Source organism: Zingiber officinale, chromosome 4A, assembly GCF_018446385.1.
Source record: "Zingiber officinale cultivar Zhangliang chromosome 4A, Zo_v1.1, whole genome shotgun sequence".
Classification (NCBI taxonomy): domain Eukaryota; kingdom Viridiplantae; phylum Streptophyta; class Magnoliopsida; order Zingiberales; family Zingiberaceae; genus Zingiber; species Zingiber officinale.
The window spans coordinates 82,855,607-82,875,184 of record NC_055992.1 but is presented as its reverse complement, the minus strand read 5'-3'; the positions used below and the strand labels follow the sequence as shown (position 1 = coordinate 82,875,184).

Genomic DNA, 19,578 nt, shown 5'->3' with positions numbered 1-19,578 from the left:
GTGGTAAGTGCATCATGTGAAAGTAGCTTAATGTTTTATAACCTAAATCTCAAAATTGGTTTACAAAGCATTTTTACAAGCTTAGTTTTGAGATTAGAGTGAATTATTCCTTGTAGAAACTATGTATATATATATATATATATATATATATATGAGTTTTATATGTTGCACAGCAGACCGTCTGCAACTGAGGGCACGCCCGCACATCCGTCTGCGACTGAGGGCACGCCCCCACCTGGGTGTGGGCCCACCAACCTCAATCGCGAACGGTACTGTGCAGCATATATATATATATATTTTGGTGAATAAAGAATATTCCAAATAAATCCTTACTCATCAAGTATTTACACATGAATCCATAAGCCTATAACACACTCCCTCAAGCTAGTTTGAATATATTGTATAATTGAGCTTACAAATATAACTCCTAATAATTTAGTGAGCAAATTTGCTAATTGATTATTGAAAGTAATAAAATAAATAGTGATTTCGTTGTATTATATTATTTCTCAGATGAAGTGACAATTAATCTTTGTATTTATTTTCTCTCATTAAACATAGGATTCAAAATTAAATGGTAAGGGTGCATCCTAGCTCAATCACTTGATGCTTAATCCAAATGAACTCACATGTAGCTTAGGTTATGGCTTTACATTACCTCTACATTTGACCTTGCAATTACGACTAATTTCTTGCTCTTCCAGTAAATAAGGTTAGGTTTCAAGTGAACACAGTAGTTTGAGTGTGGATTGTCTATTTGTCAAAGAACCTACCAATCTACATCATAGGACCATATAATCTACAATATGAAAATGACCTTGATCACAAAATACAATACCTTTCCCTAGAGCACTTTTTAGCTAATATATAATTTTTCGCTATTACCAATGATCATGACATAGATTCTCCAAAATCTAACTAATCATACTAACAGCAAATAAGATAGTTTTGCAAGATAGTTTAGTTTCCTACCCACCTCATATATTTCCTAAGGTCATCTAGTTGCTCTCCTTTTTCTAGTACTCATCTAAGACTAGGATCCATAATAGTTGCTACAGGTTTAGCCCCTTGCATGTGAGCCTCAACAAGCATATTAGGTACATACTTGATACCTTCCTTGAGCAAACAATCTTTATAGTAAGGAATTACTTAGGGTAAACAAGTTAGTCGGTGGTGAAGATGATCTTTCAGTTTTACGATCCCAAATATAATCATCTCTAATGATAATAGTTCCATCCATTAGGGTTTGAAAGGATAATGGAGTAGGAAAAGGGCTTTCCTAATAAAGTCAGTTAGAAAAAGGTGGTGTCGAGGAAAAGAAGTGAGAAAACTCAAGAAATGTCAAGTCGGGAGATATAAATGTACAATGTGTTAGGAGAAAAATAAACAACAATAACCTTTTTGAAGATGATAATGATTGAGGAAAATGCACTTGATGGATTGTGGAGATAATTTATCATGGTTAGGGGACATGAAGTGAACGAAGCAAGTGCATTCAAAGGTTCGTGGAAGAGTATATCATTTTATTGAAAGATGATAATGAAGGAAAGATAACATACAATGAGAATGGCATCACCACGGAAGGAAAGAGGGACATGCATGTATAGGATCAAAGTCTAAACAACCTCATCAAGATTTTGATTTGTTTGTTCTTCTACATTTTGTTGAGGTGCGTATGGACATGAGAGTTGATGAAGAACACCATGATTCAATGACTAGTAGAAATGACTTAAAAGAGGTAGACTAGTATTCCCTAGCATTGTCACTGTGTAGACACTTGACAGAGATGCCAAATTGGTTTCTAATTTTAGCTTAAAAAGAGAAAAAAGTTAGACAAAAGTTTAATATGATCTTTATTAGTAAAAACCAAGTCATTCGGGAATTGTTGGCGCAGCGGGCCGACAAGAGGGGGGAGGGGTGAATTGCCTTAAAAATAAAAAAAAATACCTTCCTTGTTCTTTCAACTCTAAAAATACAGCAATAAATAAAAAAACTAAAAGATCAGAATTTAAAGAAGAGACACGAAATTAACTTGGTTGCAACCTATGTGGTTGTTAATCCAAGGCAGTTGCAAAGCTCCACTAGAAATGCCTCTTTCACTGTAGGCGGAGAAGCCTTTTACACACTAAGAAAGCTAAAACGTGGCTAGGAATTGATTACTAGAGTTGATTTATTATTTCCTAGCTCCAGGGGACATTATATAGCTCCTGGAAATTCTATCTCGAGTGTTGAGGGCGCCTTCAAAGGGGTTGAGGGCACTGGGCGCTGGGCGCCTCCAAGGGGATAAGCGGATAAAACTTTATCCGCTTGCCAACGACAATCTGACCAGGTCGAGGGCGCCCTCAATGTTGTTGAGGGCGCCTTCAATGTTGTTGAGGGCAGAGGCGCCTCCAATGATTGTCGAGGTGCCTCTAGCTGCTTTTCGAGCATTTCTTCATCTTCACTTTAGCTTCGAAGTTCCAATTGCTTGGGTGATTGCGACCAACCGAAATAGGGCTCACCCGAACCCAATTTTCGACCTTCTCCTCAAGTAAGCTTCCGTCCCAGGTTCTCGAGATCTTTCGTTCTTCGGACGCACCGAGCCCGTCGGCTCCCTTCCCGTATCGTCCTTCTCGCTAGCTGCGTCTTCCGCTCGACTTTATACGCTCTTAAGCTCCTGCACACTTAGACACAGGGATCAATAATAAATATGACCTAACCTAACTTGGTTGATCATATCAAAACAACCACGGGGTACAACAATCTTCTCCTTTTTGATGTGTATCAACCCAAGTTCAAGTTAGGTAAAAACAGACAAGTAGTAATTTAAAGAAATTACTAAACTAACATTTTAAGCATAAAGATTGCAATAATAGAATTTGTAACACTAAGTAAAAATAAAAAATTTTTAAAAAATATTAACTCTCCCTAAATTTGTACATATTTCTCCCCCTTTGATCACAACAAAAAAACGGGGTAAATTAAATATATATATATATATATATAGCATAAAAAAAAATAGGTACAACTGGTCAAGTAAAAAAATTTTAAAGTTAATTGAACATTTTCAAAACAATTTAATAATTGACAAGAATTTAAAAGCATTAATTTTTATGCTTGTCAGTTTGTTAATTAAATGTTCAATTCAATAATCGGCTTCCAGACTGTGGCTAGGTACTAGGCCTTCTTGGTTATTGGATCATCAATCATTTCTAGACAAAGTCTTTTAAGGAATATAAACATTTAATTCCTCTGAAAGCCTAAGCATAAGAGAATTTTTAATCTAAATAAGACTTGGAACCTAATATAGGTTCCTTCTTACTGGGTTAATCAAAAATTTAGGAGGAATATATCCTTTGGGAATTTTTCTAAGTTGTCCCTGATGTTTTCTAATATACCAGTTTAATTTTCCATAAATTTTAAGTTTTGATTTTTGAAAGTTGTTAGGTTTTAAGCATGCATCAGTTTTCAGATTTTGAATTTGCATTTTCAAATTATCATTTTCTATTTGTAAATTATCTAACAGTATTTTTAAATCAACAATTTCTTTTTCTGATTTTACTAACTCTTTTGTAAGAATTTTGATAAGATGAAAAGACTGTTTCGGATTTAGAGTACGTACCTCACTTACCTCTATTTCTGATGTTCCCCCTTCATCGCAGCTTTCTTCTGATGATTCTCCCCCTTCATCTATGCTCATCTCTGAGCTGGTTTCTTTTTCAATTTGATGGTTGGCCATCAGTGCTAATTCCGAGAAGGCTTCGACTTCAGATTCGAAGAATGACGAATCTGACAATGTGACCTTCAGGGTATTGTACTTGGAGGATGTTGGCTTGTACTTTCCTTTTGCCTTTTCGTTGTTCTTTTTTTTTTTATTTTTAGGCAGTCAACCTTGATGTACCCTTCTTCATTGCAATTGTACCAACGGACCGTCCTTTTGTTGCGTTGATGCTTTTTCAACTGCGCTATAAATTTATTAGTCTTAATAAACTTATTGAACTTTCTTACCAATAGTGTCGCTTTAGTTTCATCGATCGACTCTTCGGAGTCGGGATCGTTCATCTTGGCTTGTAGGGTAACATTGAGATTTGACTGCTCTATTTGTTTAGGTTCTGCAATTCGAGACTTGTGAAGTTCGAAAGTAGAAAATAAGTTGTCTAGCTTACTTACCTCAAAGTCCTTAGAGATGTAGTATGTATCTACTAAGGACGCCCATTCTGATCTTCTCGGGAAGGCGTTGAGCGCATACCGGATCGAATCTCGGTTTGTTACCGATTCTCCGAGGTTATTCAGTTGAGTTATTAGTTCTTTGATTCTCGCTTGGAGTTGCGCTACCTTCACTCCATTGTTCATCCGGAGATTTGTAAGCTGAGTCCGGAGGATGTCCCGCCTTGCTAACTTCACTTCTGAGGTGCCTTCGTGGAGCTCCAGGAATTTTTCCCAGAGGTCTTTGGCGGAGTCGTAGCTTCCGATCCGACTTACCTCTTGGGGTAGCAGAACGCTGAGCAGATGGAACTCTGCCTTTCCGTTGGCCACGAAGTCGGCTTGCTCCTTCTTAGTCCATTAGTACTCTTCTTTATCTTTTGGAACTACAAAACCGTATTTCATTATTAATAAAATGTCGAAATCCGTTAAAAAAAATACCTCCATTCGGTGTTTCCATGTAGCGAAATCTCCGTCGAATTTCGGGGGGTGAATACTTGCACCGGCCATTGTCTTGATCTTTGCTGCTTCAGACGGCGGTTAGTTCTTCTTAGGTTGTTGTGCTCTGATACCAATTATTGGCGCAGCGGGCCAGCAAGAGGGGAGGGGTGAATTGCTTGAAAAATAAAAAATACCATCCTCGTTTTTTCAACTCTAAAAATGCAACAATAAATAAAAAAAACTAAAAGAGCATAATTTAAAGAAAAGATACGAAATTAACTTGGTTACAACCTACGTGGTTATTAATCCAAGGCAGTTGCAAAGCTCCACTAGAAATGTCTCCTTAACTGTAGGCGGAGAAGCCTTTTACATACTAAGAAAATTCAAACGTTGCTAGGAATTGATTACTAGAGTTGATTTGTTATTTCCTAGCTCCATGGGTCATTATATAGCTCCTGGAAATTCTATCTTGAGTGTTGAGGGCGCCTCTAAGGGGATAAGCAGATAAAACTTTATTCGCTTGCCAACGGCAATCTGACCAGGTCGAGGGCGCCTTCAATGTTGTCGAGGGCGCCTTCAATGTTGTTAAGGGCGCCCTCAATGCTGTTGAGGGTGCCCTCAATCTGATGAGGGCGGAGGCGCCTCCAATGACTGTCAAGGGTGCCTCCAGCTGCTTTTTCAGTATTTCTTCATCTTCACTTTAGCTTCCGAAGTTCCGATTGCTTGGGTTATTGCGGCCAACCGAAATAGGGCTCACCCGAACCCAATTTCCGGCCTTCGTCCTTTGGACGTACCGAGCCCGTCGGCTCCCTTCCCGTGTCGTCCTTCTCGCTAGCTGCGTCTTCCGCTTGACTTCCTGCGCTCATAAGCTCCTGCACACTTAGACACACGGATCAATAACAAACAGGACCCAACTTAACTTGGTTGATCCATTAAAATAACTACGGGGTACAACAGGAATCAACATTGATAAGGGTGATAAAATGACTGAATCAAAAGATAGTTAACTTTGATCCTTATTATTATAAAGAATTAAAGAAAAAGGTGCAGAAACATGCTTATGTACACTATTAAGGAAAAGAGACTTAACTATCAAACACCTATCATATTCATGAGGTTAAGATTGGAAGATTGGATATCATTTTCCTCTAATTTTAGAGACAAAGATAACCAAGACAACTATAAATCTAGAGGAGTGAAAGTGTAGCTAAGAGAGCGAAAGAAAATAGAGGCACATTCAGTTGGATAGCCCACGAGACTCTAGCCTAATACCAATGACTATGCTCATCCTAAAATTCTAAATAGAAACAAAAGCGGCAGCAAAGGTGATAGATAACAACTCTAATGGAAACTTAGGGGAATACTGAAGTATATAGGAAGCGGCATCAAAGGTGATTGATAACAGTTCTAATGGAAACTCAGGGAATACTAAAGATTACACTGGTTAATGGGAAACATCTCTAATGGAAACTTAGGGGAATACTGAAGTACATAGGAAGTGGCATCAAAGGTGATAGATAACAATTCTAATGGAAACTCAGGGAATACTAAAGATAGATTGTACACTGGTTAATGGGAAACGTCTCTAATATCTTTAATAATTAGTGATGCCCATTGGTTATCATGGCATTGTAGGACATGTGGGTAATGTGAGAGCAAAAAACGAAGATACGTTACTAGAGATATGTTACTTTGGTAACATCCCATGAAGGTGTCTCTACTTCTTGTTTTCTAATAGAGACACCTTCATGGGCAAATTAGGTAATTGACTAGAATGAAGCACTAATAATTGTTTGAAGTCATAGAAGCCTTAAGTACTTCTTCACTGGAACGCTAATAATTTAATAGATTGAGCTGACAAAGAAGGTGGATGACCAGAAGGGGTTATGCCATGGCTAAATGATCCACAAAGTGATTACTACAATTCGAAGAAGAGTGGAAGAGCCAATGAGATAGGTAGAGTGAAACTACTAGAAGTAGTGGAATCAAAGGCATCAACAGAACTACTATTATCAGTAAAACATTTTTGTGACTTTTGCGATAGACACTGTCTTGAGATGGCTTCACGTTAGATGTTAAGAATGATGAAGGTAATAGAGATGACAAGTATGATTGTCGAAGAGAGACTGGACGACCACCTTGTGACTCCTTTCAACAAATGAAATTGATTTGAAGGGGATGACATGCGACAACAACACTAGTAGAAGGGTAGTGGGCGACTTGGTGAGCATAGGACGAAGGGTCATGCAGATTAGTATGGAATCTGAACTTAAAGAATATTGGAGAAGATGATGCTCGTGGTTTTGAAATACGTGGTGGCTTTTATACGTTGTTGATAGATCGGGGAGAAATATTTCATATATAAATCCTAGATACAACCTCTCCTCCCTTCCTTGCATAGTTCTTCCTTTTCTACCTTTTTATAGGTAGTATTGGCGAATAAAAAATATTGCAAATACCCCTTGTGCATGCATATTTAAACTCTATTCTATTAGCCTATAACACTTAGTAAGCACTTTTTTCATTAGGTAAAAGAGTGTTGATATTTAAAATAAAACTGCAGAATTAAGAGATATATTTTTATTCAACTTAGTCAAAAACGTATTATACAACTACTTATAGATGATACCACATCTTGAAAATATGGAAAGACAACTTATCAAATCTCTTAAATACAACAACTAAAACAGGAATATATATATCAAGAAAATCAGGTAATGGCTGTCCATATCCTCAAGAATCTTCTAGGAGATTAATTAGCTGATTAGCAGCTATAACTATATTCGGAAGCAAGAATATTCTACAATCATATATTCACATTTCAATTTTTTTCTTTGGTATGAAATTATGAAATATTTTGTGTTATTAATATTTGAAGATATGAATATTTTTGTGATTATAAGTATTATTTTTTTTCAGGTTTATTCATTACAATATAATAAATACTAGTTGGACAAATTAGTAGTTGCTTATATTGAATGTTTTTAGCATTATTTGTTAAAAATGTTTAATTAATAATTTAAGATTTAAGATTTAAACAATTTTGATTATTCAATATTATTTTATCAATTTTTATTTTAATATATTTTAGTCATTAGATCAACCATAATGATATTATTTAATCATCTAATAATAATTTCAATGATTTATTCTCATGTTAATAAACATTAAATGATAAACATGTTAATTTATTAAATAATATTTTAAAATAGTTTTTATTTTCTATTATCATTTGCTACCCTATTAACATATAACAATAAGTTGAATTTAGTCCCCAGGGCGCCATGGTGCACTTGCAAAGGCACTCCAATTCCCAAACACCCATGGTTTGATTTCTAGCTACGATGATTTTCCTTTGGTGGGATGAAAAATCTAAGGCGTTGGTTGTTGCTGAGGAACCGGTTACACTTTCGGATTTACCCCGGCCGATGGGAAATTTCCGTGGGGCTAGCCAGTCACCTCCAGAATTAGTCAGTTCGAATAGTTGGATATTTGGATTAACAAAAAAAATAATAGGTTGAATTTACTTTATTTTGATCGGATAAAATATTTTTAAAAATATTTTTTGAATAGTATTATCCTAAATTAAATTGTAAAATTGTATTTATATTATCTTAATATTCTACATTAATTGTCATAGTGCTTAATATTAATATTTATTAATTGATATCTTTTATTAACTTTGAAGTGTATATAAATAGATGTGGGAGAGGAGCTTTTAAAGGACTTTTCCATCTCCATTAGAAAAAACTTTGTGAATGCATTGCTTCGAGTAAAAGCAAATTGAACATGACTTTAATAATAAAGGGCAACTAGTGCACGAAGCTTCCGCCAATGTTAGTCCTGAGGAAGGGTCTATTGTACTTAGCATTACCATACATTGCAAGAGCTTGTTTCCGCTCAACATGACTTTACCAATCATAATTAACTTGTAATGTTTTGACATTTATAAACACTTTTAGGACAACACCCCAAAACCCTACTTAAGTATTTTATTATATTTAGTGGGGAATCGTCATCATTTAAGTGTGCATAGATTGTCAATATTGCGGGGAAATGCATTATTATTTCTCTCTTGTTTTCAGTTTTCCCACATATGTCCCTAAAACGTTTTCGTTCTCATTTATATCCCTCTTTTATTTTTGTTTCAGACAATATCCCTACCGTAGACAATATCCCTACCATTATTGCTCAATGAATATCAGATGAAGTGACATGTGATGTGCACGTGACTCTAAAAAACCCTAAATTAGAGCCCGATTCATTTGGCGCAAAGAAACCCTAACTCTAAAAAACCCTCATCCAACTTTTGACCGCCACATATTTGATGGTTCACGAAAAGGCCGCCACCACGATCTGCTCCGTCGTCGAATTGGGGAATTGGAGCACTCTCCTCGTCTCTGAAGGGACGATTCCACCACCGATCTGACTCCTGGAATCGGCCAGCTTTGTCGCTCAAGAAAAGGTCGTGCTTTCTATTCAAAAGCTCTCAACTGCCGTAGTCACCTCCCGCTCGATCGTCGGCCATGGTGGAATCCCCCCTCTCATCGATCTCTGCCAAGTCGGCAACTCCATCTCCCAATCCACCACTACTGCAACGCTTAAGAACCTCCTCACCATGCCTGAAGTGAGGCAAACCTTAGTGGACGAGGGAATCGTCAATGTCATGATCAACGTGCTCGATTACGACGTCGTTCTGGGCTTGAAGGAACAAGCCACCGAATGCCTGCTCCAATTGACTTCCGGAACCGAGAAATTTCGGTAGCTGATCGTGTCGGAAGGAGGAATCCGGAGCCTCCTCGCATACCTTGACCGCCCCCCGCCGTTGGAGCCGGTGATCACGGAAGTGAAGAACCTTGTCGGATCCGTCTCCATGGAGAGCCTCATTTCTCTCGGTCTCTTCCTTTGACTGACAAACGTGCTAAAAATTGGATCTTTGATGGCTCAACAAACCACCGCCACCGCCGTGTGCAAGTCTCTTGTTCCCCGAAGATCAAAAAACTCGTCAGAGAATCCGGTTGCTTGCCATCTCTGATAAACATGCTCGAAGCAAAGAGCAATTCTTCCCGGGAAATCGTAGCACAAGCGATCACAAGCTTTCGTGAAATGGCAACGAGATCAAGGAGGATAAATGCATTACCAATCTAGTCCAATTGCTCGATCTGAGCCCCTAAAACACGGCGAAGAAGCATGCCGTCGCATGCCTCATGGTGCTTTCTTCGAGCAAGAAGTGCAGCAAAGTGATGATCTCCTATGGAGCCATTGGCTACGTCAAGAAGCTACGTTGCAGCCTCAAAGAAGCTGCTCAAGAGATTGGAAAGCGGGAGGTTGAAGAGATTCCTGTCACATGCACATCACATGTCACTTCCATCTAATATTTACGGAGTAATTAATGGTAGGGATATTATCTAGAATAACAACAAAAGAGGAGGGATATAGATGGGAATAAAAACGTTTTAGAGACATAATAATGTATTTCCCCTCGATATTGCCCACATAACTAGGGTTTGTGAATTTTTGGATTTTTTGTTATGAGAAGACTAAGAATGTTTAAGCATGAGTTAATATTAATTCACTTATGCAAATCTGAAAACTGCTTTGCTTCATTAACCCACATCTCTCCATGTCATCTAAGCATAAAAAAAATCTCTTCATTAACCCGCATCACTCTATATCCGACTATTACAACACCCACTTTATATTTATCTTTCCCCTCCCACCCACCCCCTTAAGTTTGATGTCCTTATTACATTTAAAGTTTAACTCATACCTCAAAATGCTCCATAATTAGTGGCGTGTGAAACTCAATGATGATTCCGCCATTGTACAGGCATCCTTTCCAAATATGTAACCATACCTAAGATTTTTTGTTGTGATAATAATAATAACTTAATAATGACTTACATAAGGTACTAACTAGTTATTCCTTAGGAACAATTATTAGTCAATGCTAAACGTCAAATTAATAGTAGTACTCATCTATGACCAAGGTTTAAAATTTCGACAAGTGTCGAGGTTTCGGTCCTGACTAGAACGATACAGTTTCAGTACTGTATTATGTCATGCCGATATAGTTTCGGTATTTTTTAAATATAAAATATCTTAATTAAAAAATAAAATGTTAACCGATATAGTTTCAGTATTTTTTAAATATAAAATATATTAATTAAAAGATAAAATGTTAATCGATATAGTTTCGGTATTTTTAAAATATAAAATATATTAATTAAAAAATAAAATGTTAAACGATATAGTTTCAGTATTTTTTTAAATATAAAATATATTAATTAAAAATAAATATTTAACATAAATATTTAAAAAATAAATAAAATAAACAATATAAAAAATAATCTTTTAAAAAGGAAAAGATATGAAAATAGATAATAAATAAATAAAAATTTTATGAGGATTTAATAAAACCTATTTAGATTATTTCCATCAGAACTAAGAGTTGATTAAAATAATTAACCTAAGTTTAATTAAAAAAAATCTGAAATATGATACCACTCGCGAGCTCGTGCTACTTCGGCGCTGCCACGAGTTGTGCGACCCCTCAGTCATGGCCGTGGGGATCGCGTGACTCCTGCACGACCACGCGACCCCTCCACTGTGGCCATGGGGTCGTGCAACACGTCACAGCTGTCGTGGGTATGGTGCCAGGGTCGTATCGGGCGCTGAGTAGAACGAGATATTTCGCCTGTTTCGACCACCTCGGCATGACACTTTAAATCATGTCTATGACTATAAATCCCTTTCCAATAATTAGCGTGAGACTAAACTTGGTATACATGAAATTTTTGTCTAATGCAATATCCATTTTTCATATCATTGGAAGGGTGATTCTACTATTACGGACAGTTTTAGATTTTCTAATCTCCTATTTCACCCTGACTAAGGGTGTTAATTTGGGTGGGTCGGGTTGAATTTTTTTTTTAACCCAACCCGAACTCGACCCGAACCCGAGTTCAACCCAAAACCCCTAAACCCGACCAACCCGAGCCCGACCTAGATAACTCGAAAATCCGATTCAAAATGACTTTTTTTTTACTATTTTCCCTATAATTCTTCACTTTTATCTCAATACTCCTTCATTATCATACAAACATAATATTAATACACATAAAAAATCTTAATTTAAAAATAAAATTCGATTTAACCTAAAAAAATCCTCTAAACCCTATATTTAGGTCAATTCGGGTCAACTCGAACCCGACCCGACCCAACCCAAAAATTTTTAACCCTCCAACCCGAATCCGAAAATGTCAAACCCGAACCCAATTTTTTTCGGGTCGACTTGGGTTGGGTTGTCGGGTCGAGTTCATTTTTGACACCCCTAACCCTGACTAACTATAGATGTAGTTTGTTACTTTAGGAGACGTTTGGTTTAGGGGAATAAGAGTGGTGAATGGGAATAACAATCATTGATTGTCATTATTGATGTTTGGATTATAAGAATGGAAATATAGGAAATGAATCCTTATAATTGGGTAATGACTCATTCCCATATCTCCCTCATTCAATGAGTCATTACTCTATTTTCAACAATCAAAATATTCTCTTATTCCAAAAATACCCTCCACCCAAAACTAAAATTTTCCCCTTAATATCATATATCAAAATATATTTATTTAATTTTTCTTTCATATCACTTTCTCTCTCCTTATTTTCTCTCATCATATTTTCTCTCTCCTCATTTTATCATCCACTTTCTCTCTCCTTAATTTCTCTCATCACATTTTCTTTCCTCTTTTTTTTCTCATTACACTTTCTCTCTTATTACACTTTCTCTCTTCTTAATATCTTCCATCACACTCTCTTCCCTCTTTTTTTTCTCATCACACTTTCTCTTTCATCATACTCTTTCTCTCTGATCATACTTTCTCTCTCAATCTCTCACATCACACTCTCTTTTCTTTTTCTTCTCGTCACACTCTCTCTCATCATGCTTTTTATCTCATCACACTTTCTCTTTCAATCTCTCCCATCACATTCGCTTTTCTATTTTTTTCTCATCACATTCTCTCTTATCATACTTTCTCTCTCCTCAATCTCTCCCATTACACTCTCTCCTCATTTTTTTCTCATTACATTTTCTCTCTCTTCATCCTCTCTCATCATATTTTTTCTCTTATCATATTTTCTCTCTCATTTTCTATCATCATACTCTCTCCCATCACACTTTCTTTCCTCATTTTCTCTCAACGCACTTTCTCTCTCTTCATTCTTTCCCATCACACTATCTTTCTCATCATACTTTCTCTCTCATCATTCTCTCTCATCATATTTTTCTCTCACATTCAACTTTCTCGCACATCTAATTTTTTTCTCTTATTTTCCTTTAAGGGTAAAAAAGGAAATTTTAATTTATTCCGATAGAAAATATTCAAGGAGGATGTGTGATATTTCGAAGAGACTTTTATAAGTCCTAATTAAATTATCCTAATAAAATAAATAAAAATATATTTAAAATTAAAATAAATTAAATAAATTTTATTAATTAATATTCTGAAAAATAATATTTTAAATTTCATTTAAAAAATATATAATAATTTTATTTATATTCTAATATATTTTTTATTATTCTAAATTTCATTTAAATTTTTTAAAAAATTCTTTAAAAATTAAAAAAAAAAATAAAAAATTCTAATAAATTATATTTATATTCTGATATTTTTTTCTTATTTTTTTAAATTTTTACTTGATATTTATTTACTGTTTAAAATATATATTATTTAATTAATAATTAATTAAATGAATAAATAGTTAATTTATATAATTATTATTAATATAAAGTAATACTTTTATTAATTTATTATTATTTTTATTATTATAGATACTTCCATTTTAATTTGAATTATTAATATATCAATTCTATTTAAATAAAATTATTTTTAATTATTTTTTCTAACATTATTAAATTATTCAATAATTGAGAACTTATAATAAATCAATATACAACTTATTTTTATATACACAATAAACATATTTATCTTATGAGACCGAAACCTCGGCACGGGTCGAAATTTTAAACCTTGGTCTTAGTTGTTCTTAATAATCTCCAACCCATTTGGAATCGATTACTACTAAACTATCAATCAATTGTATCCGTGTGTCCAGCCATTTGGTGGTCAACTATAAGCTGACTTCGTGATTTACCTTCCTTCACATAACCTACGGATGGGTTTGAGAGACGCCTGGGGTGAGCGTAACTACCTTTTGCTACAACTATATGCATGTGGCTCACCGTTCAGGATCTTCAGTGTGTCAAAAGTCATAATTTTGAACCTCCTTGTGCTTGCATTATACATGGTAAATTATTCTGCTGCGAAACTCTATATTTTCCTTAGATTGGAAATTATCATGCATGGGCAAAGTACTCAGGTATCTTGTTAACTTGTTAGCCTATTTAATGCAGTATGTTAGAAGAACCTTCAGGAGAATATGAAGGTATAGGACCAAAATGAAGATGAAACATGATTTTCTCTTAAGCTGCATAAAATCTACTGCAGTAAAGATGCCATCTAGGCATTGTTTTGAATTGTACGAGTTGTCTCTCTTTCTTTGGCAGATTGTGTTGATGCTATAAACAACACCAGTTTACCTATGTATTTAACATAATGCATAAAGCTGAGCAACACCAGTTCTTGTTAAACGAGGGATTAAGACTGTAGGCCCATCTATTTGTTTTCATGATGGAATTTCTGTTCTTTTTTAACATTGATTACCCTTAATCTGCATACATCTAATCCTTCAGTTTCTATATCTTTTACAGACCATTTATCGGAATCCAGCTGGGATTAAGCCTTACACAGTTCCAAATCCAGATCGCTGCAACTTGCCAGCTGGTGCCATTTTTGCAACTCATGATTCTATTGTTGTTGTGGATATGAATGCTCCTTCAGCACATGTGGCACTCCACAAATGGCAGCCAAATACCCCAGACGGCCAAGGAACACCTTTCCTGTTTCAACACAGTAAATTTGGTGCTAATTTAACCAGTGGTGGTTCACTCATGCGCATGTTCAAAGGACAAGGTGGATACAGTTCAGATGACTGGCAATATCCTCAGGCATTAGCTTTTCCTGCATCTGGAATCCGAAGTTCAGAAATTGTTGCGGTGACATGTGACAAAGAGATATTCACTGGTGGGTGGTCTTGTTTCATAAATTTTTGCTAGACAATTTATGTTGCAAGATAGTTACATGGTGAGACAGTAGATAGTTTTCAATTGTCAATGCTACCTGAATAAAGAGTTAGTTTGCACTAGTAAATATAAATGGTAAATGGATCTACTTTGTTGGACTTTTTTACAAGACCTCCAGAGCTTTTTTCTACTCCTAATCATAGATTTCTCAGTCATTATTGAAACTTACATTCCAGCAGAAACCCTTGAATCTGATTTTTGTTACTTTGGACTAAGTTACAAAGCTCCCATTTTGGAGTTCTCTCAGTGAATAAGTTACTATTGATTTTCAGTCTAGCATCTGCTTTATGTGTTCTCTTGATTTGTTGGATGGTGTTTTTAGAATTTTAATTAATCACTCCTCTGATATAGGTGGGCATGCTGACAACTCCATCAAGTTGATCTCTTCTGATGGAGCAAAAACCATTGAAACCGCTACTGGACATTGTGCACCTGTGACTTGTCTTACTCTATCCAAAGACAGCAATTATCTTGTCACAGGATCTCGTGACACAACTGTTATTGTTTGGAGAATTCACCGTGTTTCCCCATCAAATGTGAAGAATGCCTCAGAATCTACCTCAGCACCAGTGAGTTCTACAAGTGGTAGTGATCCGCATAGTACCACTGATACCAATAGAAGAAAGCGGATCGAAGGCATCATGCATGTACTAAGGGGCCATCTCGGAGAAATAATCTCATGTTCTGTTTGTTCTGACCTAGGTGTTGTTGCTTCCTGCTCAAATGCTTCTGGTGTTATCCTACACTCATTGAGGAGAGGGCATTTGATAAAGAACTTATATATTCAGGCACATATTGTTTGCCTCTCATCTCTAGGAGTATTGCTAATTTGGAACAAATTCAACAAAAGGCTCTCCACCTTTACAGTCAATGGGATTCCAATTGCTACGGCTCTCGTATCACCCTTCTCTGGGAGTATTAGTTGCATTCACATTTCTGCGGATGGGGAGAATGCTTTAATTGGGACAGCATCAAGCACTGATCAGATAAATAAAGACATTATTCCTGAAAATAGTAGCATGGAGCCAGATAGGAGCGACGAAATTGCTACATCCAGAGAGAGTATAACAATTCCCGTGCCTTCGATTGCTTTCTTGAATTTACATACCCTGAAGGTAAATTTTGAACATTTTTCATGTTCTTATTCTATTGAATTTGCCATAATCTTATAATTTCTCATTGCAGGTTTTCCATTCGTTAGTTATGGAAAGAAATCAAGACATTTCTTGCATAGGTCTAGACAAGGACAGTACTAATCTTTTAGTATCAACAGCGGATAAACAACTTATAATTTTCACAGACCCTGCTGTAAGCTTTACAATTCAATTACATTTAGTTTCATAGTCACTAAATTTTATTTTATTTTTTATTTTTAAGATTCTGTTTTCGTCACATATGGTTGATAATTTGGTAAGCTCTGGGAGAAAACAGTCAGAAATCTCCCTTTAGAATTAAACTACGCTTATCCATTGGTTTGTGTTGAATTGCAATACAGTCGTAAAAACAGATAAAAGTGAAAATTAAAAATGTACTTTGGTGTTGCTTCTTTTGTATTAACTGGGATATGCATTCTCAAGACTTTTATCTATTCTTTCAGCTGAGTTTGAAGGTAGTGGATCATATGCTTCGTCTTGGCTGGGAAGGCGACGGCCTACTCAAATCATGAATACTTTTATTCATGTGTTTTTTGAGCTCTGGTTGCTTTCAATCAGACATCAACCAAGTGATAGGATACACATCGTGCAAATAGTAGGATAGCAGCATAGTTAAACGTGTGCATCAGAGTATACAAGACTGCCTCATTTTCTCTATTCTGTATATGATCTTATAATTTGTATTTGAAATCAATTTTCACTCGCCTCCTTTTCCGTCTTAGAGTATAACATTCTGTGTTCTTTGTGCGGCCAATTTATAAAGGTAACGAATGCTGCTATCATGTTTTACTTTTAGTTGCTGCCTGTCAAGTCATTTTGTATATTTTTTTTAAAATAGTGGACCAATTCTGGCCTTTTCTATTCCACTTTCAAGTCGCGGCTCTTAAGTAGCATGCAGCGATGTCGATGATGTTTATTTTGATTCATATTTTATAGGCATACAAATGTGAGATTTTGTATATGAAATTTTCTCGTGTACTTTGTGTTCAATTGTAGCATGTTACAGCTTTTTTAGTCTACTTGCTCATGAATAATTTGGGTTGAGAATCATAATAATTTGGGTTGCTAACCCGATCATCTAGATATGCCAAGCAATAGATGAGTTGACCACTCACCATCTATTGATTTATTAACTCCCTTTTTCAAAGAAACAGAAAGAGCTACTATGTCGGAATAACGCATAAGAACAAAATCTTATGATCGATACAACTCTTGCTTGTACAAGGAAAAGACTAGAGAGTCTTAGCTCCTGCTTTCTGTCAGTAAAATGTTACAACATTCCACTACAAATGTTCAAATCAATCTTCATAATGTTTTTGTTGTTGCGGTTGTTCTCGTTGTTTTTCTTTATTATTTTGATAACGAGGTATTCTCAATCTTTGATTAAAGATTTTTTTTAGTTTCTGCTTTTCTTCTGATCTGTATAGCATTTCCCATAATTATAAAAAGATAATATAGTTGACATGTATTTCATTATAGACAATTGCATAATTTCATAAGAAATGGTGATTGGACTATATAATAAATTAAAATATACTTATCCAATCCTACAACATGTCTGGGTGGTGTAGTTGGTTATCACGTTAGTCTCACACACTAAAGGTCCCCAGTTCGAACCTGGGCTCAGACATCTTTTTTTAATTCATTTTGAATTTCAAAATATTATTCCACGCATGTATATTTAGATCTCTTAGCTTAATGGTATGCGTGATGATTCACTTTCTATTGACCTCATTCTGTAAAAATACAAGTGAACAAATATAATTATTTCTGCTTCAGTAACTTTGTTGTGATTAATTTGTGAGAATGTGCTTTGTGAACCATAAAACCATTTGCAACTTGGCCATTAATTGTTAGCCAGAAACAGAACATGAAGCATGATCAAGAGAGATTTGCATTAATAAAAATAATAATATCAATTAATCGCACAATGAAAAATCTATGTGGGGCCTGGCTTTCCATGAAGGCCTACACTCATGGATTATGAAAAAAAAATTGCACTATCTGAAGAGATCCTCAGAAGCATCAGATGAAACAGTAGACAAAGATGCTTTGAGCATTCAATCCTCAGAATGCATCAGATGAAACAGTATACAAAGATGCTTTTAGCATTCAAAGATGTAAAACTATTTTCAGTACAAATGCAGGCACAAAAAGGAGAAGTGGACTTTGAGTGGGCAAGCCAATTTGGGAGAAGGTTGAGACATCACATGGAAGACGCATATAGCCTGTGTCTTTTTTTGACTTGTGCATGAGACATGATGCCAGTGCACACAAAAGCAGAGCATTACAATCTTCCACCACCAAGTGTCCGAGTGTTTGTTGGTGTCCCCCTTTCCGGTCATCTTTCGCCATGAATGCTTTCGGCTCATGCCTATCCTCTTCGAGGAGAGGGGTGGTGGTGGTTCCACGAATTCATCCATTTGCCACAAACTTCTCTGCAAATTGGTCAAGCATTTGAAAAGCTGCCTCCCCTGATTGACACACTTGAGAGTGCCAACACAACACATGCTTGCCTGACTCATTTTTCTTATCCCATGCTCTGTGATATGTGGTGGATGATAAATTTTGTCTAACTGGAATTCACATGTACACTTTCTACCACTTTCCTTATGAGAACAATTGCTATAATAACCACAACTTCTTAAACTTTGTATACGCCAACAAGATGTGAGTATCCTTAGCAAAGCATGAAGTTAATGCCCAAAAGCAAGAGATGATTATGAATAAATTATCCTAATGCAATGGATTGAAAAGGAAAGGACTCTAAAGTGAAAAACAAATCCTCAAGGCAAAAGGAAGAAAGGAAAAAAGGAAAAAGGAAAGAAAATGGGAAAAAATCCCTATGAAAAAGAAGAGACGGAGGGGAAAAAAAAGATGGCAGTCGCATAAGTCGATCAGACGGCTCAGATTATATTTCAAAGATATCTTGCAGATCACAAGGATATTGCACATATCTTAAAGATGTCATGATGCCTTGAAATATAATCTGAGCCGTCCGATCGACATTGGAACATGAGGACATAGAGAAATAGGGACAGAGGATCTGAACTGGTGCACCGCATGCTTCAGGGCTCTTCACAATCGTGAGTATGAGAAAAATATAAAAAAAAAAAATGGGAGGAAGGAAAGGTATGTTCCATCCAATTTGGACGAATACAAAATATCTAAAATTTGATTCCCATATGGATTCTTAAATTCATTTGTCCATTATATTATAATAGGTAAATAGTGGAAAGGATGAGTAAATCATAATTATTATACATTATAATTTTGTTCATCCCATCTTTATAATTATCAAACAAACTCCAATGAGTCCATGGGGCTACGATGCAATAGTTAGACCTCCAAGTACAAATCCTAAGAATCTCAGGATCAGATTCAGTTACAACGAATTGTAGAGGATTTTCCCTCCAAATGATAGCTGGCTTGAGAAAGCGAGCCATCTAGATAGACTACCAAGAGTGCCTCCCGATTTATCCTAATGATTAGTGGAAAACTTTTGCGAGGCTATGTTGATCGTCTTAATCAACTGCTTGTCTAAAAGGTTTATTTCGAGAAGAAAAAAGTGTAGGATCGATGACGTGCTAGAGGGGT

The 19,578-nt window shown here is 35.8% G+C and overlaps 1 protein-coding gene and 1 non-coding gene across 3 annotated transcripts in view; both read left to right on the top strand.

Moving 5' to 3' along the window:
- The window catches only part of LOC121970039 (BEACH domain-containing protein C2), a 138,529-nt gene extending 121,684 nt beyond the window's left edge, over positions 1 to 16,845 (top strand). For both annotated transcript variants that reach the window (XM_042520443.1, XM_042520442.1), the window contains 4 exons: positions 14,396 to 14,768; positions 15,179 to 15,942; positions 16,013 to 16,135; positions 16,425 to 16,845. In XM_042520443.1, the coding sequence (XP_042376377.1) occupies positions 14,396 to 14,768; positions 15,179 to 15,942; positions 16,013 to 16,135; positions 16,425 to 16,493 (1,329 nt within the window). In that variant the 3' untranslated portion in view covers positions 16,494 to 16,845. The remainder of the gene's footprint in view (positions 1 to 14,395; positions 14,769 to 15,178; positions 15,943 to 16,012; positions 16,136 to 16,424) is intronic.
- A 692-nt stretch (positions 16,846 to 17,537) lies between these two features.
- On the top strand, positions 17,538 to 17,611 carry TRNAV-CAC. The gene has a single exon. It is a non-coding gene; the product is annotated as a tRNA-Val (tRNA).
- The last annotated feature ends 1,967 nt before the right edge of the window (positions 17,612 to 19,578 follow it).